General features: G+C 58.8%; 1 protein-coding gene across 2 annotated transcripts in view; it reads left to right on the forward strand.

Annotated features, from left to right (window-relative positions):
- NFIX (nuclear factor I X) overlaps positions 1 to 23,476 on the forward strand; it is a 66,500-nt gene that overhangs the window by 24,556 nt on the left and 18,468 nt on the right. For both annotated transcript variants that reach the window (XM_065873101.1, XM_065873100.1), the window contains 3 exons: positions 21,776 to 21,838; positions 22,178 to 22,252; positions 22,627 to 22,747. In XM_065873101.1, the coding sequence (XP_065729173.1) occupies positions 21,776 to 21,838; positions 22,178 to 22,252; positions 22,627 to 22,747 (259 nt within the window). The remainder of the gene's footprint in view (positions 1 to 21,775; positions 21,839 to 22,177; positions 22,253 to 22,626; positions 22,748 to 23,476) is intronic.

Below are 23,476 nucleotides of genomic sequence, written 5' to 3' on the forward strand. Positions count from 1 at the left end.
TCCCCTTTGTCCAAGTGCCTGTATCTTTCACACCCCAACTCAGCTGTCACCCCCTTAGTGCAGCCTTTTCCCACATCACTTCCCACCCCCAGGGCTTACCTCTTCTTCTGCAGGGTCGGGGTGGGGCTGTATTTTGTCCATTATGCACCCAGTTTCCAATTGCAGGGGGAGTTGCCCAGGGCAGCTTCTCTGGTTCTGTATTCAAGAGCATCTAGCAGGTAATAGGTGCTTAACAAACTTGTGAAATTAACCTTAAGGCACTGTATTGCTTTTCCTGCATGTCACAGATCTGTGTGTGACCCACCCCAGTGCCCCTGCAGACATACAAATGAACACACACATTTTGTCTCCAATCCCCTCTGGACCCTGGGGTGTCAGTGTCTTCCCATTCACTCCTCCACCTCCACGGCCCCACGTTGTCCACTCCTCCCATCCAGGCCAGCCTCTCTGGAGGTGGCCCCCGAGTGGCCTCCAGGGCCCAATGTTGTTGGCCATTAGCATAGGCTGGGCTCGAGCACCTGTGAAACTCTGGGACCTTCCTGAGGCCAGGGCAGCAGGTGAGCAGAGGAGCAGGGTAGTAGCTGCCCCAGATTTGGGCGGGTGCCTTGAATCTTGGATCCCAGATCCTGTCGCAGAAGGTGGGGCAGAAGTGGTCCCACCAGGTGTTTGGGACACAGCCTGGCCCACGCACCAGCCTCGCTCGGTCTCCAAATGAGTCACCGTGCTCAGGCTCTGCCAGGTGGCCCAGGATGGGCGGGTAGCTCAGGTGGGAGCAGCGCCACCCCAGCCAACCCACCGCAGGCTCAGGGAGGAGCAGGGGCACACCCACTCAGGGTACAGAAGGTGGGGAAGGGGGGAAGAATGCTGTCTGCACCTGAGGGGGTCCGCAGCAGTCAGCGGTCAGGTGAGGCCACACTTCATCTCTTGTCTTTCCCTCTCACTGGCTCCCTGTCCTTCCCTGGCTGGTGACCCAGCTCTGGTCAGCCAGCAATGCCTCGCTCCTGTACCTGAGTCAGTGAGCCTGATTTTCTCCAAGCCCCAAGTGCAGGTAGGCTCCAGGCAAGCTGGAAGCCCAGTGGCCCCCCTCCTGGAGACGCTGCCTTCCTAGGCACAGCCCAGCCCTCCTCCTCCTCCTCCCTCCTCAGCCCTCTCCTCTCCCTGGGCCTCTTCCCCACGTGGCTCATTACAACTCCAGTTGTTCAGGTCTTGACCTCAAGAGCCTTCCCTATTGACCCCTGACCAGCGATACTAATCTGTGTCAACAGGCCCCAGGGGTTAAAGAAACACAACCCGCTGCTGCCGCCTTAGCAGGTGCCTGGAGGGGGCGGGGTGGCTCCTGGGAGCTCTGGCTGCGGTGGGAAGGAGCTTCCGCAGCATTGCTCCCTGCCCACTGTGCCCGCCCTCCTGCTCCCCCTCTCCTGCTCTTCCTCAGCAGACCCCCTGCTGCCCACTGCCCCCCACCCCCTCTGCCACCACCCCCTTCTGTCTTGTCTTTGCTCTCCACTTTGCCTGTAGGACTTAGGACCAAATGCCCCCTTGCATGCAGGTGGCACTGCCTCTGTGCCCCATCCTCCCCCACTGCGCTCCTTCCCTCTCTTTCTCTCTCTCCTCCTCGCAGTTGCAGTCCCGGTCAGGATCCTCCCCCTTGGCCAGTGATCCTCACGCCAGAGCCTGCATCAGATTCCCCCGGAGGGCTTGTTACAACACAGATTCCTGGGCCTGCCCCAGAAGGCATCTGTATTTCCAGCTAGTTCCCAGATGCTACCCATCCTCCAGGCTGCCCGCCACACACGCACCTGGAGGCTGAGGAGGCACACTGTTGGCCACCCGGGAAGGGCGTTCAAATGGGAGCTGTCCTGGTGGGGCAAGAACCCCCCTGAATGATCACTGCATTCTGAGAGCACGGGGTGGGTCACCTGAGGATGGCCTGGTGACAACACAGGGGCTGCCAGGAGGGACCCATGGTGTAACACTGGGGTCATGGAAGGGAGCTTCCTGCCTTCCCTGGTCATGACTCTGATGGCGACCATGTCAGGGTGAGGGGGCACCCTCCTGACATGATGATCTGGGTCCTCTTAGAGAAACAGTCACGTGTCGCACACGTGTTCCCTTTCTTGGGATGAACCTAGAGTTCTGCTTATAACATGCCCTTAACCCTACCCTCTGAGTGAACCATAGGCCGTCTCCGCCCTGCCTGGCTGCTCTGTGCTGCTGGGGGCAGCCCCTACCCCCGTTCACACACTTAACCAGAGGAGGGAGAATGCTGGGCACAGGGACATTGATTCCCCGTTCCTGTTCTGCCTAGCCCGTGGGGGTCTGTGAGTTCCCATGTTGCCCTCATCCTGCTCACAGGGAGTTGAAAACCTAGATAGCAACCCCACAGGCCTGGAGGCCACCTGCCTTCTCTTCAGCCCGCCTTCGGAGCTGCCCATCTTAAGACATCCTCTCCTTTCCTGGGGGTCACAGTCACAGGTTGCCCCTCCAACTGGGTGCACATGTGTCTGGCAGGGGGTGGCCCGAGGAAGACGCTGAGCAGTGCACTGGGTGGGACTCCAGCAGGGAGCGGCCATCACAGGCTTGGTGTGCTTGGGTGGGCTTGAGAGCGTTTTGCGGGGATCCATCTTTCTGGCTGTGGAGAGGCTGGTAGTCCAAGGGGTCAGGCTGGCCAGGGGTCAGTCTGGCTGGTGGGGCACCTCTGGGTCTCCCCGCCTTCCCTGCGTGCTCTGCTTCTCTTCTGAGTTTCTACTCTGTCCCCTACTCCCCCTTCCCTTCTTCTTGGCTGTGCCTCCCCAAGGCTGGGGAGCAACAGACAAACTCTTCAAAAAAATTTTTTTAAGTTTCCCAAACTTTTCCAGATGCCAAGAAAGGGCTGGAGAAACCCTGCAACTGCAGAGGGGGAAGGAGGAGGGAACATGTTCCAAGGCCTTTCCCCTCTCTCCCGTGGTGGAAAAGAGGGACAGCTAGGGGAGCGGGGTGACTCTGGTACTTCATACAGCCCACCTGGAGGTCAGAGAGCCCCTTCACCATCCCCAACCCCCTCATCCTCACTCAGAAACCCCCGCAGCCAGCGTTTGTGAGGCAGAGTCAGAGGAGAGCTGCAGCATCAAATTACAAGGGAAGTGACTTCTGGGGTTCAGAAGGGTGGATTTGGGATACAGCATAGAGCACTCCCCAAGCCAAGGGAAGTGGGAGCTGAGAATGGGGCAACCTGGCCCCAGGGGCTCCCTCCCCTGGAGTCTGGGGCCTGATATGAGATCCCACCACTGCTGGGGCCGGGAGTAGGGGAAGACAGGAGGGGGCGGTGTGTGGGGACAGTGCAGGCATGGCTGCCCTTCCCCAGTCAAACCCCCAAGGGGGTGCTGCCCCCACCTCTGCTGTTCTGTCCATCCACTCCCTGGACACCTCCTAAAACAAAGGCCTCTTTGTGGTCCTGGCCCACTGGCCTGATGCCAGCTGCATTCTTTGCGTGTTTCCTGAGCAAGATCCCGGCACCAGCTCCGTGGTCAGCTCCTCCCCCACCAGCCCAACTCCTCGGGGGCTCAGAGCAGTCTCCTGTCTTCTGCCCTGCCTGGGGTCCCCTCACAGCTCCCATGCCTCCCATCAACAGATCTGGGCCGAGAAGGAAGAACCCTGGGAGCTCTGCCACCAGGCCTGTGGAGATTCCATCCATCCAGGCTCTGGCTGATCTCGGTTTGGTTCCACTGAACCTTGATACTCTCATCTTTAAAACTGGGGAAAAGAACAGCCACCCCATGGGGCTGTCAGGCAGATTAAATGTCTCCGAGACACCCAGGTCCTGCCTGCCACACAGCGGAGGCACTGTGTAACTTGAGCTCCCCACTTCTGCACTGTACCCTGGGGGGCTGGGGGGCTGTCAGTGACCTCAGTGGGTGGCTGAAGAGCTCCAAGGATCTCAAGAGCCTGAGGTGGGGGCATTTCTCTACAGTCCTACGGTGGACCCGGAGCCTAAAGCCTACTCCTGGGGGTGCTAACGCCAGCACCCCAGGCAGTTCTCCTCCTAAAGGACGGAGCTGGGTCTTTAACAAGTGGCTCACCAATGCCAGGCCTGGTTCCGCTCCCCGTGCCCCTTGCCCGTCCTGGCAACCACCTGTAACAGCAGCCCTCTTTGAGTTAGGCGTGGGGCAGGGGGATTTAGATCTCTGAAAATAAGGGGACCGAGGAGCGGGGTAGGGCTGGGAGCCCCAGGTAGTGTTGGCTGGGCTTTTGGAGTAGAACTCTTTGGAAACTGAGCAAATACACACCCGTCACCTTCAGTCACCAGTCACTCGTGGTCGCACACACGGTCCTAATGAAGTCCTAGATTGCTGCTCTGAGTTTTCTCCCCCCCCCCCAACCCCCGTCGTTAAAAAATGTTCATAATTTGGAAAGAAAAGAAGCTTTTTACAAGCTGGCAGCTCTAGGGAACTTTCCGTCGGTTCTTTCTGGCCTCGTGATGGGTGGGGCTCACTTTTCCCTTCCCTCTCTCTCCTGCTCCCCTAATAATCGCCCCTCCCCAGCCCTGCCAAACACATAGGAGACCTCCAGCCAGCTGTCACCCCAAGAAAGCTGAAGTAAGGCCGAGAACCTGTCTGTGCCCTCCTGGGTCCCAGGCAAGCCCTGGCACAACCCCCGCCTTCCCCCTGCGCCCCGGAGGTTGCCCTCCAAGGCCTCGAGCCCTCAGATAGCAGCACTTCCTGGAATCTCTGCCCGGACCCAGGCCCGGCAGCCTGCCTGCCCTCCCGCACCGCCCCCACCCCCAGGGCTCGCCCCCACTCTCCTGCTGAGTGAGGGTCCCCTGAGTTCTCCTGGAGTCCGGGGGCCCTGCCGGGGAGGGAGTGGGAGGTGCTGAGCTCACCACCTCGGCATCTGCCCTCCCCTCCCCGCCTCTGGTGCGAGGGCCGGCCACACTCCCGCCAGCGCCCTCGCTCCCTAATAGCTTTTTAAGTCCAACCACATGTGTCTGCGGAGCGAGAGCGTGGAGCCGCCCCTCACAGGGCCTCAGTTCCCCCCTCCTTCTCGTAAAGACCACCCTTTACTCTGCGCAGCCTTGGGGCTGGGGGAGGGGGTCTGCTTCCCAACAGCCCATCTGCTTGCTCCCAGCCAGATGAGCAAAGAAGGGGATGGGCTGGCAAGATGGCTGAGCAATCGGGAGTGTTGTGTGAGGCCAGCCCTCAGGCTCCAGGACCCCCAGCCTCCTCTCTCTCGGTCCTAGGGTCTGGGATCCTCAGTCCCTGAAGCAGGCGAGGAGGGGCCAGCTGTCTGTGTGTGGGAGCCTGAACCAGGCGGCAGGCAGCGGGTGGCTAGGAGCCTCGGGAGGAGCCCTGACCTCTCCATGGGCCTCCCCTGCAGGGGCTTCGTGCCAGTACCTCTCTCCTGCACCCCTACTGCGCTGACCCCACTATCGGCCCTCTGACTTGCACACGTGTGGTTCTCTGTGCGTGTGAGTGGTCTGTGGGGAGGCCTGTGGGGTGTGGTTTCGCAGGAGGGGAGTGAGGGCTGAGAACCAACGTGCAGGCAGGCCTGGGGTCCTAATGAGAAAATTGCTTCCAGCCAGGGAGCCCAGCTCTGTGGCTGAAATTGCATCCAGCCCCAGCCAACTCCACCGCCCGCAGTCCCACCCTTCGGAAGGAGGTGGGGGAGCAGTCCGGGGCAGGGGGAGGAGCAGGGCTTGCACACGACTCAGCCCCCCAGCCCCCAACACCTCGGAGAGAGTCTTCTGCCTCTCAGGGAGGAGGGGACGAGAGTGAGCTCCAAGGCCCGGCTCGGCTCAGCCTTGATGATCCATATGCTGATCCTGAATGCTTGATCCTTAGGAGGCAGGGGCGGGAGAGGGGACTAAGAGATTCCCATCCTCTGCTTCCTGCTCAGTTCTGCCATTGCATCTGTGGAGCGCCCTTGAAGAGGTGGGCCCATTTACAGTCTTCCTGAGAAAGGATGTGAGGAGCATTTTGTTTCCACATAAATGCTCTGTGCCTGTCTACCCAAGTGGAGTCATTTGAAATCCAGCCTCCCCCAGAGACGCAGGGTTCGGCCCCTCTGGCCTGCCTGTTCACTCAGGGGAGCCCAGTGCCTGCACCCCAGGCCAGGGGACCCAGTCAGTGAAAGGCCAAGGCTGGCTTAGCTTTCTTTTTTCTTCCCTTTCCTCACTCACTTGTTAGGCCTTTCAGCAGAACCACCCATAGAATTTGTAAGGCCCAGTGCAGAATGAAAACAAACGCAAGGCCTCTTGTTCAAAAGTTAAGAATTTCACAACGGGAAGAGCAGAAACCAGGGCCATGAAGCCATGGCCTTGCTTCGAGAAGAGCTGGTACCCACTGCCCAGCGGCCAGTTGGCTAAGTGAGATCTGGCCCCAGAGGCTGACCAACCTCGGGCCTGACCCTGCTCTGCCCCAGTAGACCAGAAGGTTCCACCTGGTGGTTACTCGTGAGGGGGACCTCTCCAATTTCTGGGAAGGTCTCTTCCTCACCTCATTCTGGTCTCTGCTGCTGCTTCCATCAGAGACTCTGGATCACCCATTTTCTGGACTTTAGAGATGGTGGTTAGGGAGGAGGGCTGTGTGGGGAGGGGGCAGAGAGAGAATGGGCTACAGCTCACATGCTTAGAGAGTCTAAGGACAGGGCTCCTCTTGCCGCCCTCCAGAGAGCCTGACGGTGGAAACATGCCCCATGAGGTAGAACCTGCCGCCCGCTGGGCCCAGCAGGCAGCGGGTCAGCCTGGACCTTCTTACACCCTACCCCCATGCCGTGGGGCCTCACCCGGCACTAGCAAGTTGCAGTGGTTGTGCTGTGCAGAGCAGGGCACGACGCGAGCAGGAGTGCTTGGAGGGAGGGAAGAAGGCATGAGGAAGGAAACAACCCATTGTCATCCCCCAGATTACTGGCTGGGATGGCAGGGGAGGAGGTGGAAAGCTGACCTTGTTTACTTAATTAAAAGTAAACAACAGTTTGCCACTGCCAGCCTCCCATTAGCTGTGTGCCGAGCCCTAGGAGCTGGGGACTTGGCTTGCGCTCCCACCAAGCCGGGCTCCTGTCACCACACCCCCCAGCCAGGGATCCCCAGGGCCCTGCACCTTTCCCTAGTTCCGCCCTTCCCAGGCTGAGCAGGGGGACGAGCTAAAACCAGTAGTGTCTCAGAGTCCTATGCGTCAGGATAAGAGTGTCAAGAAACCATCATTTGGCAGGCCACCGTGGGGTGAGAGACCCCTGCGTGTGCACACTGTCAGGCCCTGTTGTGGCCCAGTGAGGCGGGGCAGGGGGCGCCACCTCACCAGTTAGCCGGTTAGCCCGATGTCATGATCCCTGGGGAAGGTGGCATCACTCCCTCCCCACCGAGGCCCCAGTCCACACTACCTGGAAGCCTAGGCCTCTCTGCCCCACCTCCCACTTTTTTCCTTTTCCCTTTTAGCAGCTTATAAACATCCTTCTTCCATCTTTTTGGCTCTGCTCCCAGAAGGGGGCTGTTCAGGGCTCCTGGAGGGCCAGGGAAAGAGGCAAGCTCCCTGGCCCTGAGGGGAGAAGAGCTGCTGGAACTGGGTCCCCCCACCCCCACCAGGACAGCTACAGGTGACCCCAGGAACAGGGGAGGGGGGTTGGCCTGGGTTGGGGTTTAGCTGGGGACACCTAAACTCCTGTTTCTCTGGAGCCCCCAAGCAGGAGGGTAGTCTGATGGCTAGAGTTGTGCACTACTTTCACTGGCCTCCAGGGGCTGAGCAGGGTACCTTTCCAGGGGTCTGTACTCAAGCAAGTCCTCATCTTTCCTGTGGGCTTTGCTCCCAGCGATGTAGAGCTCAGGCTTCTTTCTGGACCCAGGCATGACCTCAGGCTCGTGACTTTTAAATGCTCTGAGCTTTCACTTTCCCTGTCCAAGGGCCTCCTCCACCGCCATACTTCCTAGCACTCGGAGCTTTATAAAACCATCGCTGAGCCTGAGTAGCTCTAGACCTCCTCTGGCCAGATGGGTAAGGTAGGGAGAATGGCTCAGGAAAAGAGAGCCATACCCGAGACACTTGGGAAGCCAAGCACCCTGGGACTTAAGCCCAAAGGGGGAGAGGTGAGGCAAAGTGCCGGTAGTAAATACACAAACCATGGTTTTCATCTGGTGCCCAAGAGCAGCGGGTTCCACCAGGGCTGATTCTGCCATGGTGGAGGCATTTTGGGTTGTCCCAAATGAGGGGGCATGAGGCTACTGGCATCTAGTGGGCAGAGGCCAGAGATGCTCGCATCCTGCTGTTGCACAGGATGGCTCCACCACAGAGAACGGTCCATTGGGTGGGGGTTGAGAACCCTGGTCTGGAGTTTGACCCTCCAGAAAGATTTAGGTACTCACTCTTCCCCTGAGCCATTCTGCCCCACCCCTGTCCCGCCCCTCAACATTTGCATCCTCTCATCTTCCTCCCCCACCATCAGGATTCACACATCCACATGTGTGCACACATGCACACAAGCTTACAGCTCCCAGGATTCAACACATTAGGTTTTTCACATGCTCTCGAACACACAGAAAAATCTGGGGAGCCTGTCCCGTGCTTAATTGAATTAAAGGACTGGGGTTTGGCAGGACATTGTGTATCTGAGCTGCAGCTTCTCCCAGCAGTTTCAGTGCCGTAGAGGACGGTTCAGGCTCCCTGCGATTCCAGCTGCTGCTCCTCTCCCCTCTCTCCTTCGCCCACTTCCCCACCTGGGGAGGGCAAGGTCAGCAACACCTCACTCCTCCTCCCTTCCCTCAGCACCTTGCCTTCCAATACTGCTGGTAGGAGGCCAGGGCCTCCTGTGGAGCAGGTACCCCTCAACCTGAAGCCAGGGGACTGGAGCAGAACGATCCTGCCAGTCCTTCATTCCAGGTTTTCTGCTGCTGTGGATGGGGTGGGAGCTGGAGAGTGCCGCTGGCTGGAAACGTCTTGGCCAAGTGTAAAGCCATCAAGCTCTGCTTGAAAGGTCCGAGGGCTCTGGGGAGCCTGCATCCCTGCTGGAGTGGCTAGGAGCCTTAATCGGCAGGGTGCGGGTGCCAGTGGAGGGCACACAGTACTACCATCCCTCGGGTCCCCTGTCCAACGTGAGCCATGAGGGGGTATGGGGGTTGGGATGTGCTGCAGAGCAAAAGGGATGCTTTTCAATACCTCTCCCTTCCCACCCCTGCCCACCCCCTCTGCAGTCTCTCCTTTGGCAGGCTCTGGGGGGTGGGCCTGTTCTCAGCCCCCCTTTATGACCCCACTCTGGCACCTCCTTAGGGAACAGATGGAGTGAACTCAGGCCCTGCCTCTCAGCTGAGGGCAATCCCAGCACCACAGCCCAGACCTCGCTTTGAGGAAGCCCTGCACGAGCCACCCCTTTTCCAGAGCCTGAGGGTGTTGGAAACGGCCCATATCTGGAATGGGTACAGGAGATGCTCTGGAGCCTCACTGTGGGCAAGAGGGGCATGGTCAGTCAGCCTGGGGCACCATCTCCTAGGATGTGTCACCATCTTTCCCCATGCCTTGGCAGGGGTCCTGCTGTGTGCAGAATCTGCCCCCCAAGCCCCACAGTTAAAGAGCAGCCTGGGCGAGCTGTTAGTGGCTGGCAGCAAGGGTATCCAGGGGGCCGACTGGAGGAGCCCAGCCCCACATGTGTGACTCCTGGTGCTTGGGCAAGGCAGAGGGTAGGGAGCAGCCCTTCCCCGGCTGCTGGGCTGTTCCACTGGCTGGCAGGAGGGCTGGGAGAAGGGTTGGGGGGCCGGAGAAGCAGCTGGGCCCAGTCCGGGGGCCCTGAGAAGCGATCTGCGCAGCCTAGGGTCAGGGGGGAGGGGGCGGGGCGGGCCTCACCTCGGCTAACCTCCCTGCGGAACAAAGGAGCCTTTCTCCACGCCTGCCCTGGGAGGGTGTGCCTGCCCGGCTGCTGCCACCGCTGCAGAGAGCACTGGCCTGTGGGTTTTTTTTTTTTTTTTCTTCTTGACTTTTCTCCCATTTCTATCCCTCTTTCCCTCTTTTTGGTTCCCGATCTCTGACTTTTAGTCTCCATTTTTCACTCTTTGAGAGGGGTGAAAAAAAAGAAAGGAATCTTCCTCTTCAGGCGTTTATCAAGCGCAGAGGCACGTCTGTGCTGCCGAAAGGTGGGGGCGTCGTGGGCGTGTTGGGGGTCACGCGGCCGCAGACCTGCCCACATGCAGGGCAGCCCCGCTCTGGGGGAGGCAGGCCGGGACTCAGCTGCGGTGGCGTGGCGGCTGCGCAGGGTGGGCCTGAGCTCATTGGATTACCTCTCCCAGCCATGCACCTGGCAGTCCTCCCCCCGCCCGCCACCGCTTCTCCTCACTCGCCCATTCCCCGGCCCCCTTGCATCCGGCCCCCGCACCGCAAGCTGTTCCTAATCAATGAGAACGGGAAGCTCGGCCCTCATATCACATCACGGGATGTGCTTGGCAGCGGCAGCAACCAGAGCTGCTGCCTCAGGCAGCACAACCCTGGGTCCGAGTGGCCGGAGCCTGGCCGCGTCCTCCTCGTTCCAGGTCGGACCTTGTGGCTGTGCAAGGGGAACCCAGGCCCCAGGGCGGACTGTGCGCAAGTTCGCCGCCTCCGCCCCCGCCGCAGCCTGCGGAGGGCAGCTAGTGTTAACTCGCTGTGCCACCTAGCTGCCGAGTCAGGGAGTGCAGTACACCGCTCTCGGGGGGTGCGGGCCCCTGAGCCCCACCGCCCTGGGAAGACCCTTTCGGTACTTCAGAGCATTGTGAGTGGGGAATTTGGCACCTGCCATTCTGTAGGACCGATGTCATTTTGTCCCTTTAGCGGCTTGAATTGTCCCAGCCCTGAGTCTGGGTAGCTGCCTCCTACGCCAGCCTCTGAACTCTGTGCAAATTTGGGCTTCTGGAAGATGCCCTTCTGCTGCTCCTCAAGACCCTGAAATATAGTCCCAGAAGCTGCCCCCTTTACCCTATCAATAGCTCCTTATGTATGCTTGGCACTTTATAGTGTATAAAATCTTCCCGTTTCATTCACTGTCAAAATTCCTGCTCGCGTGTCCCCGTGCCTTCTGAGGTAAGCCTGGGGTTGTGTTGCACAGAGAGGGAGAGGAGGCCCGGGAGACATGCTGGGTGCCGAATAGCAGCAGGTCTAGGATTTGGACCCCAGGCTCCTGATTCCAAGCCCAGGGCTCCTTCCAGCAGCCAGAGAGCCATCTCAGCCCCCAGGGAGGTCACCTGCCTGCCCACCCATTCGGCCCAGCCTGGGCTCTCAGGGCTCCGAGTTGGAGATTTGCAATCAAAGTCCCAAATTCCTCATGTTTCGTCTGGGCAGCTCTGGACAGTGGCTGCCTTAAGGCCTCCACGATGGGGAGTGCAGCAGGCCTGCAAGAGTGCTCCCCTGCCCTTACCTTCATGGGGAGACTCTTGTTCCTTCCTTTGGTCAGTCCAGTCATCGGGCATGAAGGCCGGTGTGTCCAATCCTGGCATCCAAGCCCAACTGGGCTTTGCAGGAGTATTAGTGGTTCTGGGCTTTCCAAATCAATTCCTTGGGTATGAGTGTCGAGGTTTGGGTCTTCAGGAAAGATGTTCTCTCAGGAGTGGGAAGGTGCCAGCTAGCTGACATTTCTGTCTCCTGGGTGGTCTTTGTAGGCACGGTTGGAAGAAGGCTCTAGAAGGCTTTCTTCAGAGTCTTTTTATCCACTCAAACTGCACTTCCAGGTGTGGAGGAGAGAGTAATGAACAAAACGCTGATAAGCCTTGACCCCACGGGACTGATGGTCTGGTGGGGCACTCCTGGCCAGGAACCACCAGCCTAGGAGATCTGCTGGCTAGGTCCTTAGGTCTCTCAAGCTGTCCAGAGCCAGAGTCTCCTATTCCCCCAGCCCTGGCCAGCCAGAGTTTCCCAGTATTGGGTGGGATTTGAAAGAAGGGCTGCTCAGCTTCTATCCTCCAAGCAGAAGCTCTCCACTTAGGCATTTGCTTATGACATGCATTTGTGTTTGTTGCTCTTCCATGAGCCCAAGTCTGACTCCCTCCACAAGGCAAGTGCCTGGTAGAGGAGCGTCCTTTAGGGTTACCAGGCTGGGTACCAGGTGCTCTTAGGAGGCTGAGGAAGTTAGAGCACCTGAGGATGAGAGGCACATGGCCTCTGTCCGCTTCTGCTTCCCCAAAGGAGAATGGAGGTAGGTGGGTTCTTCTTCACCAGGCCCCAAGGGTTCCTGGATGGATTCTCCCAAGGAAAGGGGACAGTGGGAGGCAGGTGGGGGCAGAACTCTGCTCACAGTCAGAAGGAGAGATGGAACATGGAGCTCAGGGAGGCCGGGGGGCCCTGATGCTTCCCCATTTCCACCGTCCTCTGTCCTGCCTGGCTCCCTTTGCAATAGGTGAGGAGGCTCCGAGTGTGGGGGCCTTCCCCTTCCCGGGACTGAGAGTGAATTTCCTAATCCTGGGGATTCGATTTTCCCACCTTCGTTTCCTGGTCAGTTACTCCTTCCCTGCATCTCCTCCCTTACCAAGAACACTGTGAGAGTGGGTGGGTAGGGGTTCCTTGGCATGGAGTCTGCCCAGTCCCTCGCTTTGCCGAGCACCCTACAGAGGGATGCTGGCAGCTAGATGCAGACCAGAAAGTTGTGCTCGTGAAGCCACTCCTGAGTATCTTTAGGAAAGTTTTCTCCCTTTCTGTTTTTGTTTCTTAATGCATCATTTCCTCCTTTGCTTTTTCTTTCTCTCTCTGCTTGCTCCCCTTTCCCTGTCTCTCCTATAATGTTCTACTTCACTTCTCTGATTCTTTTTTCTTTTCTTTCTTTTTTTTTTTTTTTTTTTTTTGGCCGCACCTCACGGCATGCGGGATCTTAGTTCCCCAGTGGAAGTGCGGAGTCTTAACCACTGGACCCCCGGGGAAGTCCCTCAGGTTCTTTCTATATTCTTTCTTTGAACCACTTGGCTTTGACTCTGATTTTCTGTCTTGGCCCCTCCCTCTCTTTTTGTTATAATTTTGTGTTTTTGTCATTCTTTTGCTCGTGGGTTCACTGCCTTCTTCCCTCCTTCCCTTAAATTCCTGCTTGTCTCAGGAATGTCCCTCAAGTGGCCTCCAGAGCCTTTGCCTCCCCTTTCTCATCCCAAGTTGGCATTAGCACCCAGAGGACTCTGTCCCTTCACAAATAATTAGACCAAGGGCAAGTGTATTTAGGGGTTGGGGGGAAGGTGACGCCTGGCCCTGGGAGGTAGGGACACTATTAATAGTCCTAAGAGCAGCTGGGGTGGGGGCAGTTGTCTGGCCAGGCCTGGCCTGGACGGCTCTAAGGGCCAGAAATGGCAGCACTGGAAATAGAGTGGACAGGGGTAGGGGAGCAGCTCTGCAGGCCCCTTATCTGGATATGCCCTCTCTGCCGGGTCCCTGTCTTGTCTTGGTTTGTGGAGTGTGGAGGGCATTCTCCACTATCAGTTTCTATCCATCAGGTTGGGAGGGAACAGAACCTTCAGGGCCTGGGGGCCACTTTTCTGGGCCCCACCATCACATGACTTGTGGCCCCAGGCCTTCTTGGAAATGTTGGCTCCAGCTGCCGGCTGAGTCGTGGCACTAGCCTGTGTTGCCAGGAGAGTCACGCAGCCGCTTGTGTGGCAGTACCTGTGCTCCTGGTGCCCTCAGCTCTCTGCGTGCCTGGCGCTGAGCTAGGATGGGCAGAGCCTTGTGCTCGGCACCCTCAGAATCCAGGGGCACGAGCCTCTCTCCCCTCTCCTGTTAGCTTGCCCATCTTCAGGCCTCTCCTTTCCCTGCCTCTCCCCTACTGTTTCCAACATCGTGACTGTCCTGAGACCATTTACTGTGGCTGCTGAATTTGGGGAGGGAGGGATGCACCTGTAGAAGGCGTTCTGTTTTGCCTTTTATTTCCAGAGAAACCTCTCTGCCCCTCTTTGCTGATGGTAATGGGCCAGGTCTTGAGGGAACCCCTCTGCTCGCTGGTGGTGGTCTCTGGGGTGAGACACCAAACACTATCATCTAGGGTGTACGTGATGTATCATAAAGACTATGAACTCCTATGGGAGGGGAGCTGAGGGTTAGCCGCAGCTTCCCCACTGAGGTGGCATTTGAGCTGAGCCCAGAAGGAGGGGTGGAGTTTTAGCTGAGGAGGGGTGAAGGGAATTGGTGATCCCAGTGGAAGGACAGCTGACGTTTATGGAAGCCCTACTATGAGCTGGGCCCTGGACTAAGCACCGTATCCCTGTTTTTTCATTTATTCCTCGCCCAGGAACCCTAGGGTGCAGGCGGTATCTCCATTTTACAGACGAGGAAACAGTTCAGAACTTGGCCAAAGTCACTGGGCCGGTAGGTTCTAGAGCATGGATGTGAACTCAGGGTAGCCCCTTTCCACTGTTGCTGGCTGCCCACCTCCTCCCTCCCCTTGCCCTTGGTGTGCCCCCTCTTTCCCCTCTGTGCCGGGACCCTTAGTGGGCACAGGGTCCAAATGAAGTGTACCTCCCTGGGTGGGCCAAGGGCAGGCTCAGGGTGGAGGCAGAGTCAGGCCTGGAGCCAAGGGCACCTGCCTCCCTTTGTCTCACCACAGGTCCCTCCCTTTGCATTAGTGGCTGTCTCACGTTCATTCCCTCGCTGGTGTGAATTCTGCTCTGACGGGACCTCCTAGCCCCCGGGCAACTCTGGAACGTCCAGGATGGTGTTACTGCCCGGCCCTGGGTCTGCCCGTTCAGTCTGCAGACAGCCACGGAGCACTGATATCTGAGGTGCTGGGGACAGTGTTGGGTCCCCTGCAAAGGGCAGACCCAGGAGGAGCCTGCAGGCCCACCTGCAACTCCTAGTGCTGCTGTAGGTGGGGCTCTCGTTCGTTAAGTATTGGGCTGGGCTTGGAGAGGCAGCTGACGGGCTGATGGGCCTGGCCTCTTTCCCTCCATCAACCTGCTGGGTGCTTTGCTCTGCACCGGGGTATGTCCCTCCTCTCTCCTTTGCTGGCCATTATCTGTCATGCCTTGGGGATGAGCACCTGGGCACCAAGTTCCCCCAGGCTTCAGTGCCCAGGCCCCATCTCTAGTTCTCCCTGGCCTGGGGGCAGTGCTAACAAAGGTTCTTCTGGCAGGTGCAGGGCAGAGGACACTGAGCAGCTCACACCAGGGAGCGGGCTGGGGGGCTTGGGGCTGCTTGCCCGAGCCCAGCCTTCAGATCCTGTTCTGCTCGTCCTTTGGGCACCAGATAAGCCCATGGACTTGCCTTCTCTTCCCATCCCACAGCTTCACTGCCAGGCCATGAGCCCTGCTGTAGCCAGACTTGGCCCTTGCTCCCCAGGGGACCCCAGATAGCCACCATGGAGGCAGGGTGTGTGGAGGTGGAAAAGGCAGTACGGTCGGAGTCAGGGACCAAGAGTGGAATGTCCCATCTTGAGGCGGCTGCCCCTGGCCTGCCAGATCCCCGTGGCCTGATCTGCTGTCCCCATCCCCCACCCCACCCCCAATGGCCTTCCTTGAACCTAGGCCCCAGGGACAGCCAGAGCAGATCTAGACCACGTGTGTGTCGAGGTTGTAACTTGGTGTCTTTCTCTTCCCTGTCACTCATCTCCTCTTCCCCCCATCAGGGACTCAAGTCAAGGGCTTGAGCCCCTTTGCATCCATGAGGGGAGGGGAAATGAGAGAAGAGAGGAGGGTGATGGGGGGGGAGTGACATGTCTCCCCGCCTTGCCCCTGCCCACACCCCACCCACAGCTTCAGAGCTGTGCTTCCTGGTCAGGCTTCTGTCTCCAGCCATGTGGGGGTCTAGGGATGACAGAGGAGGGAAAAACCTCAGGATGGCCCCATGTCCTGTGCGCATACATGCTGGCTCATGGAGGTGGTGTAGAGAGTGGAGGGAAGGAGGGGAAGATCTAGAAGCCCCCTGGGCCTGGTCCAGGCCAAGCCCAGCCCCCTTCTGTCCTCTGGCTGCCCTGCATTCTCAAGAACTTCCTCGGTCTTGAGTCTCCTGTTTGCAGAGACAGGGAGAACCCCTCTGTGACCCGTTCCCCTAGCCCCCCATCCGTCTGCCGCTCCCCTCCTCAGGGTGTCTCAGATTCTCGGACTTGGGTTTCAAGAGGCACAATAGTTACATTCTCCAGCTCTGATTGCTGCAGGCCAGGCCTTTGGCTCCCCTTGAGATTGGGTTTCTCATGCCCTGGATGCTCCTGAATTGCAGAGAAGGTGTGTGTGGGGGGCGGAGGGGGGGCATACCACACTGAGTAGGGCAAGGGATCAGCTCCCGAATTGGCTGTTCAGAGTATGGCACCCCCAGAACAGAGCACACCCTCACCTGCTTCTCGAACTTCAGACTTGGGGAGGGCCAGGGGAGGGGAAAGGCAGGCACACCCCAAGGGCTGGTCTCCCCAGCCCTCAAAGGCCAATGGTCTGAACAGAGCTGAAGGGGGTTCCTCTTAGCGTTGAGCATGCTAACCACAGCTCTGGACACACCATCTCACTCCATCCCTGCTGGGCAGTATGAAGTGGCTGGTGGCATCTCTAAGTGTGTGTATGTGCGTGTCTGGATGCATAGCAAGTGTTCGCCCTAGTGCACACACGTGCCTGGGTACGCACGTGTGGGTGTGGTTGAGCTGGGCCTGCGCGCCCCTCTCAGCCCCCGAAAAACGCACTCAATCTTTGATGTGCGTGGGGGCAGCCAGCCGGTGAATTACATGTGGCCCCTTTCTCAGAGAGAATTTGTTTCGGGTAGGAGACGAGGGAGAGCATTTGCTGCAGTGAGCAGGAATTCCTCCCTCACCTAGTAGGAGCCATAAATATCTCCCTGTCTATGGCTGGAAATATATATATATTAAAAACATGCTGTCAGTTGGGGTTTATGTGCGATTCTGGGCTCCTTCTGGCTGCTGGAGCTTCCCCTCTAGAGCTCTGATGAAGAGGCAGAGCCCTCTCGGAAACACACGCACATGTGCACACACGTGCGTGTGCGTGCGCGCGCACACACACACACACACACACACTTGTGCAAACAGGCAGGATTGGGAGAGGAAAGGGGGCCCAAGAGAGGGAAAGTGAAGGAGAAGGAAGGACAGAGAGAGGGGCATGGAGCCAAGACAGAGCGAAATGAGACCAGAAATAGGATTCCAGAGGGAAAGGCGAAGAGCTGGATGAAGTAGGGGGGCTTCGAGAACTGAGAAGAGGTAGAGAATGAGTAGAGCCGGTGGAGGGGTGAGAAAAACAGTATTTCGGGGGCTTTTTGGCTGTTCCAGGAGAGATGGAGGAACCCTGAGGAAGAGAGGGTCCCACGCTGCCATCCTTTGGCTGAGCCTGGCCCAGGTCTGGGTGCTGCACAAGGCCTCCGGTCCACGAGCGTTGACCTGGGGTCGGGGGATGACTGATGACGTGTGCGGGGATGAGTGGAGAGCGGCCCTGGACCCGTGAGCCAAATCCCATTTCAGAGCCTTGCTCTGCGGAGCCTGCTTGGGCCCACACCTAGAACGAGTCCAGATTTGTCACCTGCCCCTGGACGGTCCTCCCTTCTGGAAGCCTCTGCAGTGGTCTGAGCCCTGAGGCACCACTGGCAGGCGAGGCCTCTGCCTCGGAGGTGTGGATTGCACGAGTAGCCCCAGTCCTGAGAGGAAAACAGCAGAGCGTGCTCTCATGTATGACACGAGCCAGCCTGAACACACCCCTTCCACCCTGGCAGCATCAAGGATGAGTTGTGGCTTCCAAAATTCTCTTCATCCCCAGACCTGGACCAGGCAAGGGCCTGATGCCTGCACGCCCAGGCATCCATCATCAGACAAAGTGGCTGGACTTGGTTTTGAGGAGGCTGCATCTGATGGGCTGAGTGGAAGGAAGCTTAGAGCACGGAAGGCACTCTCTGGTTCTGAGCACCAGGACGCAGGAAGATGTTGTCTCAGGACTGGAGGGAGGTAGCGGTGCCTTTGGTCCCTCTGTCCCATCTCCAGTCTCTCCAGAAGGGGAAGGCAGCCTTGGTCCCTGGAGAGGGGTGCAGGCGTGGGGGTTGGGGTTTAGTCAGGGTGGCCCTGAACTGGGGGTGTGTGGTCAGGGTCCCTACTGCTCTGGTAACTAGGCTGGAGAGAAAGCCAAGGCTGGAAAAGTTGCCAGGGGACATGGCCCTAGAAGGCTGGGGAATCAGAGCGACAGCCTCAGAGGCGTGGGCTGGGCGGGAGAGGATAAAAATGGAGTCGGGCACCTGCCCGCCTTGTGCCAGCCAACACTTTCCCTGCCCCTCCACTGGCCCACAGGCCACCAGCTGGCCCATTGTCCCCAGTGAGAAATCAGACACTGGAGGGGGGCTCCCATGTGGCAGGAGCTCACTCATGCAAGGCCGCCTGGTAGGGACTGCCAGGGGAGAGCCACCCGTGCTGGGTCGGGCAAGGCGAGAAGGGGGGTGGCAGAGAGAGGATCCCTCACTGCACAGCAGTCAGGGCTCCTCCTGTGCCGTTGGCAGGGGGCAGTGCGTGGGGCCTGCGAACAGGAGATAAAGAGTTCAGGCAGAGGGTTTTCTCTCACTAACCGTGGATTTGTGTGTTTGTTCAGCTGGTGGCTCTGATAAGCCCCATTCTGCTAGATAAAAGCCAAGCAGCCATGAGGCGGGGCCTGGGGAGGGGTGTCATAAAGGGGCCTGCCTGTTTCTGTCCCAAGGCCTGGAGTTATCCCCTCCCTTCCCTAGGGAGTCCAGACAGCGAAAGGAGTCAGGCGCTGGGGTGTCTTGCTCCCTGATGTGCCAGCCTGGGGTGCAACTCCGGATCCCCAGGGGCTGTCCAGAGCAGGCCCTGACCTGAGGGCACAACTCCCCAAAGGGCACATCATTTAAGAAAGCTGGCCAGGCTGGCTCCCGCCTCTGAGTGGGGAGGGCATCTCCTTGCTCTCCCCAGGGGCCTGCCCACCACAGTCCTCGTGGCCTCTCTGGGCCCTGCAGCCACTGACTGGGCCCCTGCCAGCCCCCTTCCCCTGTCTGCCCAAGGTGTGCCCCCAAGCTAACTGGGTGGACAAGGGCCTGCCCCCATCATGCCCCCTGACTGTCCTGAGGACCCCGTCACCTTGTCGGGGCAGGGGTTTACTTGGTACACTGTTTGAGGGCCCTGGGCCTGGGGATGGCCCGTGGGGGCCTCAGCCACGTTGAGTGGGCCCTAGCCTCGGCCCTCCCTGCCCATTCCACTTGGCACTGGCCAGGAGGGTGAAGGGGGTGCCGCCTGAGCAGGATGGTGGGGCCCTGGCCACAGCTGCCCCTGCCGCAGGGCTGGCTCTTCTGCCTCTGAGCCCGGGTCCAGATTTCTAGTGTCTCTGCCTTTTGTCCTGGAGCTGAGCTGAGCGTGCCGGGGGCCGGCGGTGGTGGCATTGCGGGGATGCTGGCTGGGGCCGCCAGCCGTAAGATGGCTGCCAAGGGCTAAAATGGCTGCCAGCAGCGCCCGGAGCACCGCCTGGAGGCGCGTGGCAGCGGGCCTCGCCTGCGCTGGATCCTCACTCCTGCTTTCTCCCTTACGTGGAGATAATAGTAATAGCAGCAGTAATGTTTCAGGGCAGTGTCCTGGTTTAGAAGGATTTCCTGTCTGTCGCGCTCTCCTGGAGCCCCATTTGTCTCTGCCTCTGTCGCTGGCCCACCTCCATCTCTTTGTCGGGTTCTCTCGTCTTTCTGTCCCTGGGCTGGGTGTGCGCATGCGTGCGGCTTTCTGTCTCCACCTGGCCATTTTGGAAGAGCTGGGACCAGTCTCATTGAGTAGCCTCCTCCATTTCCTCCTACTCCACCGTCTCTGGCCTGGAGGGCTCCGTGGGGACTGAGTTGGTCCTGGGACAGGTGGGGTCGGTAGCAGGGACCCCTCGGCAGCAAAGCCTTGACTGTGTGCCCCTCGCTGGGCTCCACATGCAGGTGTTACAGCTGTGCTCTTCCTGAGGTATGAATCTGGGAAAGGACGGCCCTGCGAGACATCAGGCTCAGGGCCCTGGTCCAAGGAGGCCCTAAGGTGGGCTGCCTACTGCCTCAGCCCCTTCCTTGCCTGCTCCCTCCTGGACCGGCTGGGGCTTGAATCAGACCCAGAGAGTCAGGAATGAGCTGAGGTGAGAGAACAAGAAAACTCACATCCACAGAGAGGTTGTCCTCCCAGGAGCGTGGAAGGAAGTCCTGTGGACCCTCTCCAGAGCAGAGTGCCACTAGCAGAGAAGTGGCCTGAGGTGGGATTCGCTATCCCTAAACACACCACAGGGGTGAGTGCACAGGGAGGTGTGGAAGGACACACCCCAAACACAAGGGGGTGAGGGGCCCTGTTAGCACTTATAAAGCTCCATTTTCTTGATTTGTGACTAGATTTATTATTATTTTTCTTTTAGAATTAAAAAAAAAAAAGTGGGCTTCCCTGGTGGCGCAGTGGTTGAGAGTCCGCCTGCAATGCAGGGGACACGGGTTCGTGCCCCGGTCCGGAAAGGTCCCACGTGCCGCGGAGCGGCTGGGCCCGTGAGCCATGGCCGCTGAGCCCGCACGTCCGGAGCCTGTGCTCCGCAACGGGAGAGGCCACAACAGTGAGAGGCCCGCGTACCGCAAAAAAAAAAAATAATAATAAAAAAAGTGAAACCATTCTGGGGGCAGCCTGTTTTTTTTCCACCTGCCCCAGTGAGGCAGGAGGCTAGGAACTTGGTCGAGCTGCAGTAGGTCCTGGGCTCTGAAAAGGCTACTATTCTGCCCACCAGCCCCAGCACCCAGGGCTCTTCCTTCCTTCCCAAGCGGCTGCAGGGTCCCCCCACCCCTATCTCTTGGGCCTATGTCACTCTTCAGGAACCTCCTTGCTGGTCACTCCCCAACGTGAGCAGCTCAACTGTGAGGCCTGTATAGGATGGACACCCTGGTGAGCCGGCTGATTGTGAGGTGGTGGGCGAGGGTGGTGGAGGCAGGGTTACTCCAAAGAGTCGGGCAAAGCCCTGGCCAGTACCAGGGCCCGGTTTTCTGAGGCCACCCCATGTGGTCCCCGTGTGAGAAGATGATTCTTTACCCAATGCCCGCCTTTCCCCTGCCCCACAACCTGCCCTGGCCCCCCTCTGCCACCCTCTCACCAGCTGTCGTGCCCAGGCAAGCATTCTGGAGGTCCCCGTTGTGCCCCTGGTACACAAAGCTTTGAGGACCTGGGGGGCAGGGGCGGGGGGCTTTCCCAAGCTCAGCAAAATATTCACACACACACTCCACCCTGCCCCCAGCCCTCTGTGAGCTCCCACCGCACAATGGGCCCTTGTCTCGGGGCTCCCTCCGAGCAGCTGTGGCACTGGGGCATGAGACAGCCCAGACAGGCTGGCACAGAGCAGGCGACAGCGTCAAGGCAAACCTCCCCCCCCCCCGCCCCCCCGCGACCGCCCCGTGTTGCCAGGCACTGCCCGTAAGCATAAAGGTGAGGTGGGGGTGGCGTGGGCAGACAGGAACGGCTCTAATTAATGAAGGGAGGGAAGGGGCTGCTCCTCTGGAGCTTGAGCTGGGTAGAGAATGGGGGGCCCTTGGGTCCATCCCAGCTGTGCAAAGAGACAGTCGCTGGCTTCTCTCCTGGGCGCCTCCTTGCCCTGACTCTCAGCCAGTGCGTTCACTCGTGGGCAGCTTGCCCCCAGGGCACATCAGGCAGCGCTTGGAGACCGGTTTTTTGGTTGTCACAACTGGGGTGCTACTGGCATCTAGTGGGGGGGGGTGGAGGCTAGAGATGCTACCAAACACCCTGCAGAGCCCAGGATAGCCCCACCACGGTAGTAGCAGTTCCTTCTCTCCCTGGTCTCCTTGGGCTGCTCAGGGAGGGGAGGAGAGTGAAGGTGTTTAGAAGGCTGGAGCAGCAGCTGCTTGCCTGGTGTTCGTGGAGCACTTTGTTTTTGACCCATCCCCACCCTTTGTGTCTCCTGCAGAATCCGGACAATCAGATAGTTCAAACCAGCAAGGAGATGCGGACATCAAACCACTGCCCAACGGTCAGTGCCCCCTGCCCTCCTGCCTGTACCCAGCCTCCCTGGCCTGCTGTGCCCCACACCCTTCTCTGCTCTCCCCGGCCAGGGCAGGCCTGCCCCTGCCATTCCCCTTCACTCAGCTGTCCCTTGACTGAACTTGGGCTGCTATTCAGAGGGGGAGGGCGCTCATCGGTAGCACACCCTAACTCCCAGGGAGATCTGAGACCCCTGAGGGCCAGCCTGGGGCTGGGACATGGGGCATGGGATGGAGCAAGTTGAGGGTGGGGAGAGCTTTGGGGTAGCGGGCAGACATCCCCTCCTGGCCTTGTCTCCGCTCACTCACTTGCCCTTTTCCCTCCTCAGGGCACTTAAGTTTCCAGGACTGTTTTGTGACTTCCGGGGTCTGGAATGTGACGGAGCTGGTGAGAGTATCACAGAGTGAGTCCTTCCTTCTGGGCCAGGGCTGAGTCAGCAGGGGTGGGGGTGAAGCGGTGGGACTTGGACCCCACGTAGCCCCCCACTGATGGGGTCTTGGTTGGGGCGGGGGCAGACAGGTTTCCTGGGACGCTCTCGGCCTCACTGGCATGGGGCTGGGTGGAATGGAGGCATCCAGAGAGCCCCACCTCTAACCTCCATTTCTTTGGAGGAAAAAAATCGTAACCAAGGACTCTTCCCAACAACCTCCAGCCAGGAGGAGGTTTCCTCAGTGGCCTTCACAGTGAACTCACCCCAGGGCTTCTGGGGAGCTGCTCATGGCAACAAAACAGGCACCCACACTTTCCAAACCTCATCACACTCTCCCTTCTTCCCAGCTCCTGTTGCGACAGCATCAGGGCCCAACTTCTCGCTGGCAGACCTGGAGAGTCCCAGCTACTACAATATAAACCAGGTGACCCTGGGGCGGCGGTCCATCACCTCCCCTCCTTCCACCAGGTGAGCCCCGCACCCCGGCCTTCCCCCAGCCCCCAGGCATCTCAGGCGCTTTGGGCAGCTGTACCACTGTGGCCTGGGTGCTTCAGAACATCATCCTTTGTTGAGGGCACTGGCTCCAGAGCTGGGGCTCACTATGCTCCCCAACCCCTGAGATTCCTGCTTTGTGCTGACACAGGCACTCGGCCTTGGGGACACAAACTCAAACAAGGCATGGCTTTGCCTAGAAGGAGCTCCCTGTGGGCATTGGAGAAGGCCTCTCTCTTGGGGATGTGACATTTGAGCCCAGGGGTCTGGTACAGGCATGGGGTGGATGCTCGAGGTAGAGAGAGCAGCCTTCAACCTGGCCAAGGCTGGGCGGGCTGGCGGGACTGTCCCACGGAGGACTTCAGAGGCCAGAGGAGGGTGTTTAGGGCTTAAAATCCACTGACGGCTTTTAAGTAGAAGATGCTGGGGATATGTGTTCTAGAAAGTACTTCTAGAAGAAGTTAGAGGCTATCCCAGCAGGTTGGAGGGGAGGAGGGCCTGAGTCAGATGGGGGATGGCCTGAGAGGGAGGGATGGAGTTGAGAGATATTTGGGAGGTAGATATAGTAGGCCCTGGTCACGCAGGGCAAGGTGGGATCCTGTCCTTTTTTAAAAAACCTTGGACATTTTGGTTCATTGTGAGGTTTAGGCATTCGTTTTGATATGTTAGAATATTGCATTACAATGTTATGATGTTTTCATATTT

Source organism: Phocoena phocoena, chromosome 3 (genome assembly GCF_963924675.1).
Source record: "Phocoena phocoena chromosome 3, mPhoPho1.1, whole genome shotgun sequence".
In the NCBI taxonomy this organism is placed as follows: Eukaryota; Metazoa; Chordata; class Mammalia; order Artiodactyla; family Phocoenidae; genus Phocoena; species Phocoena phocoena.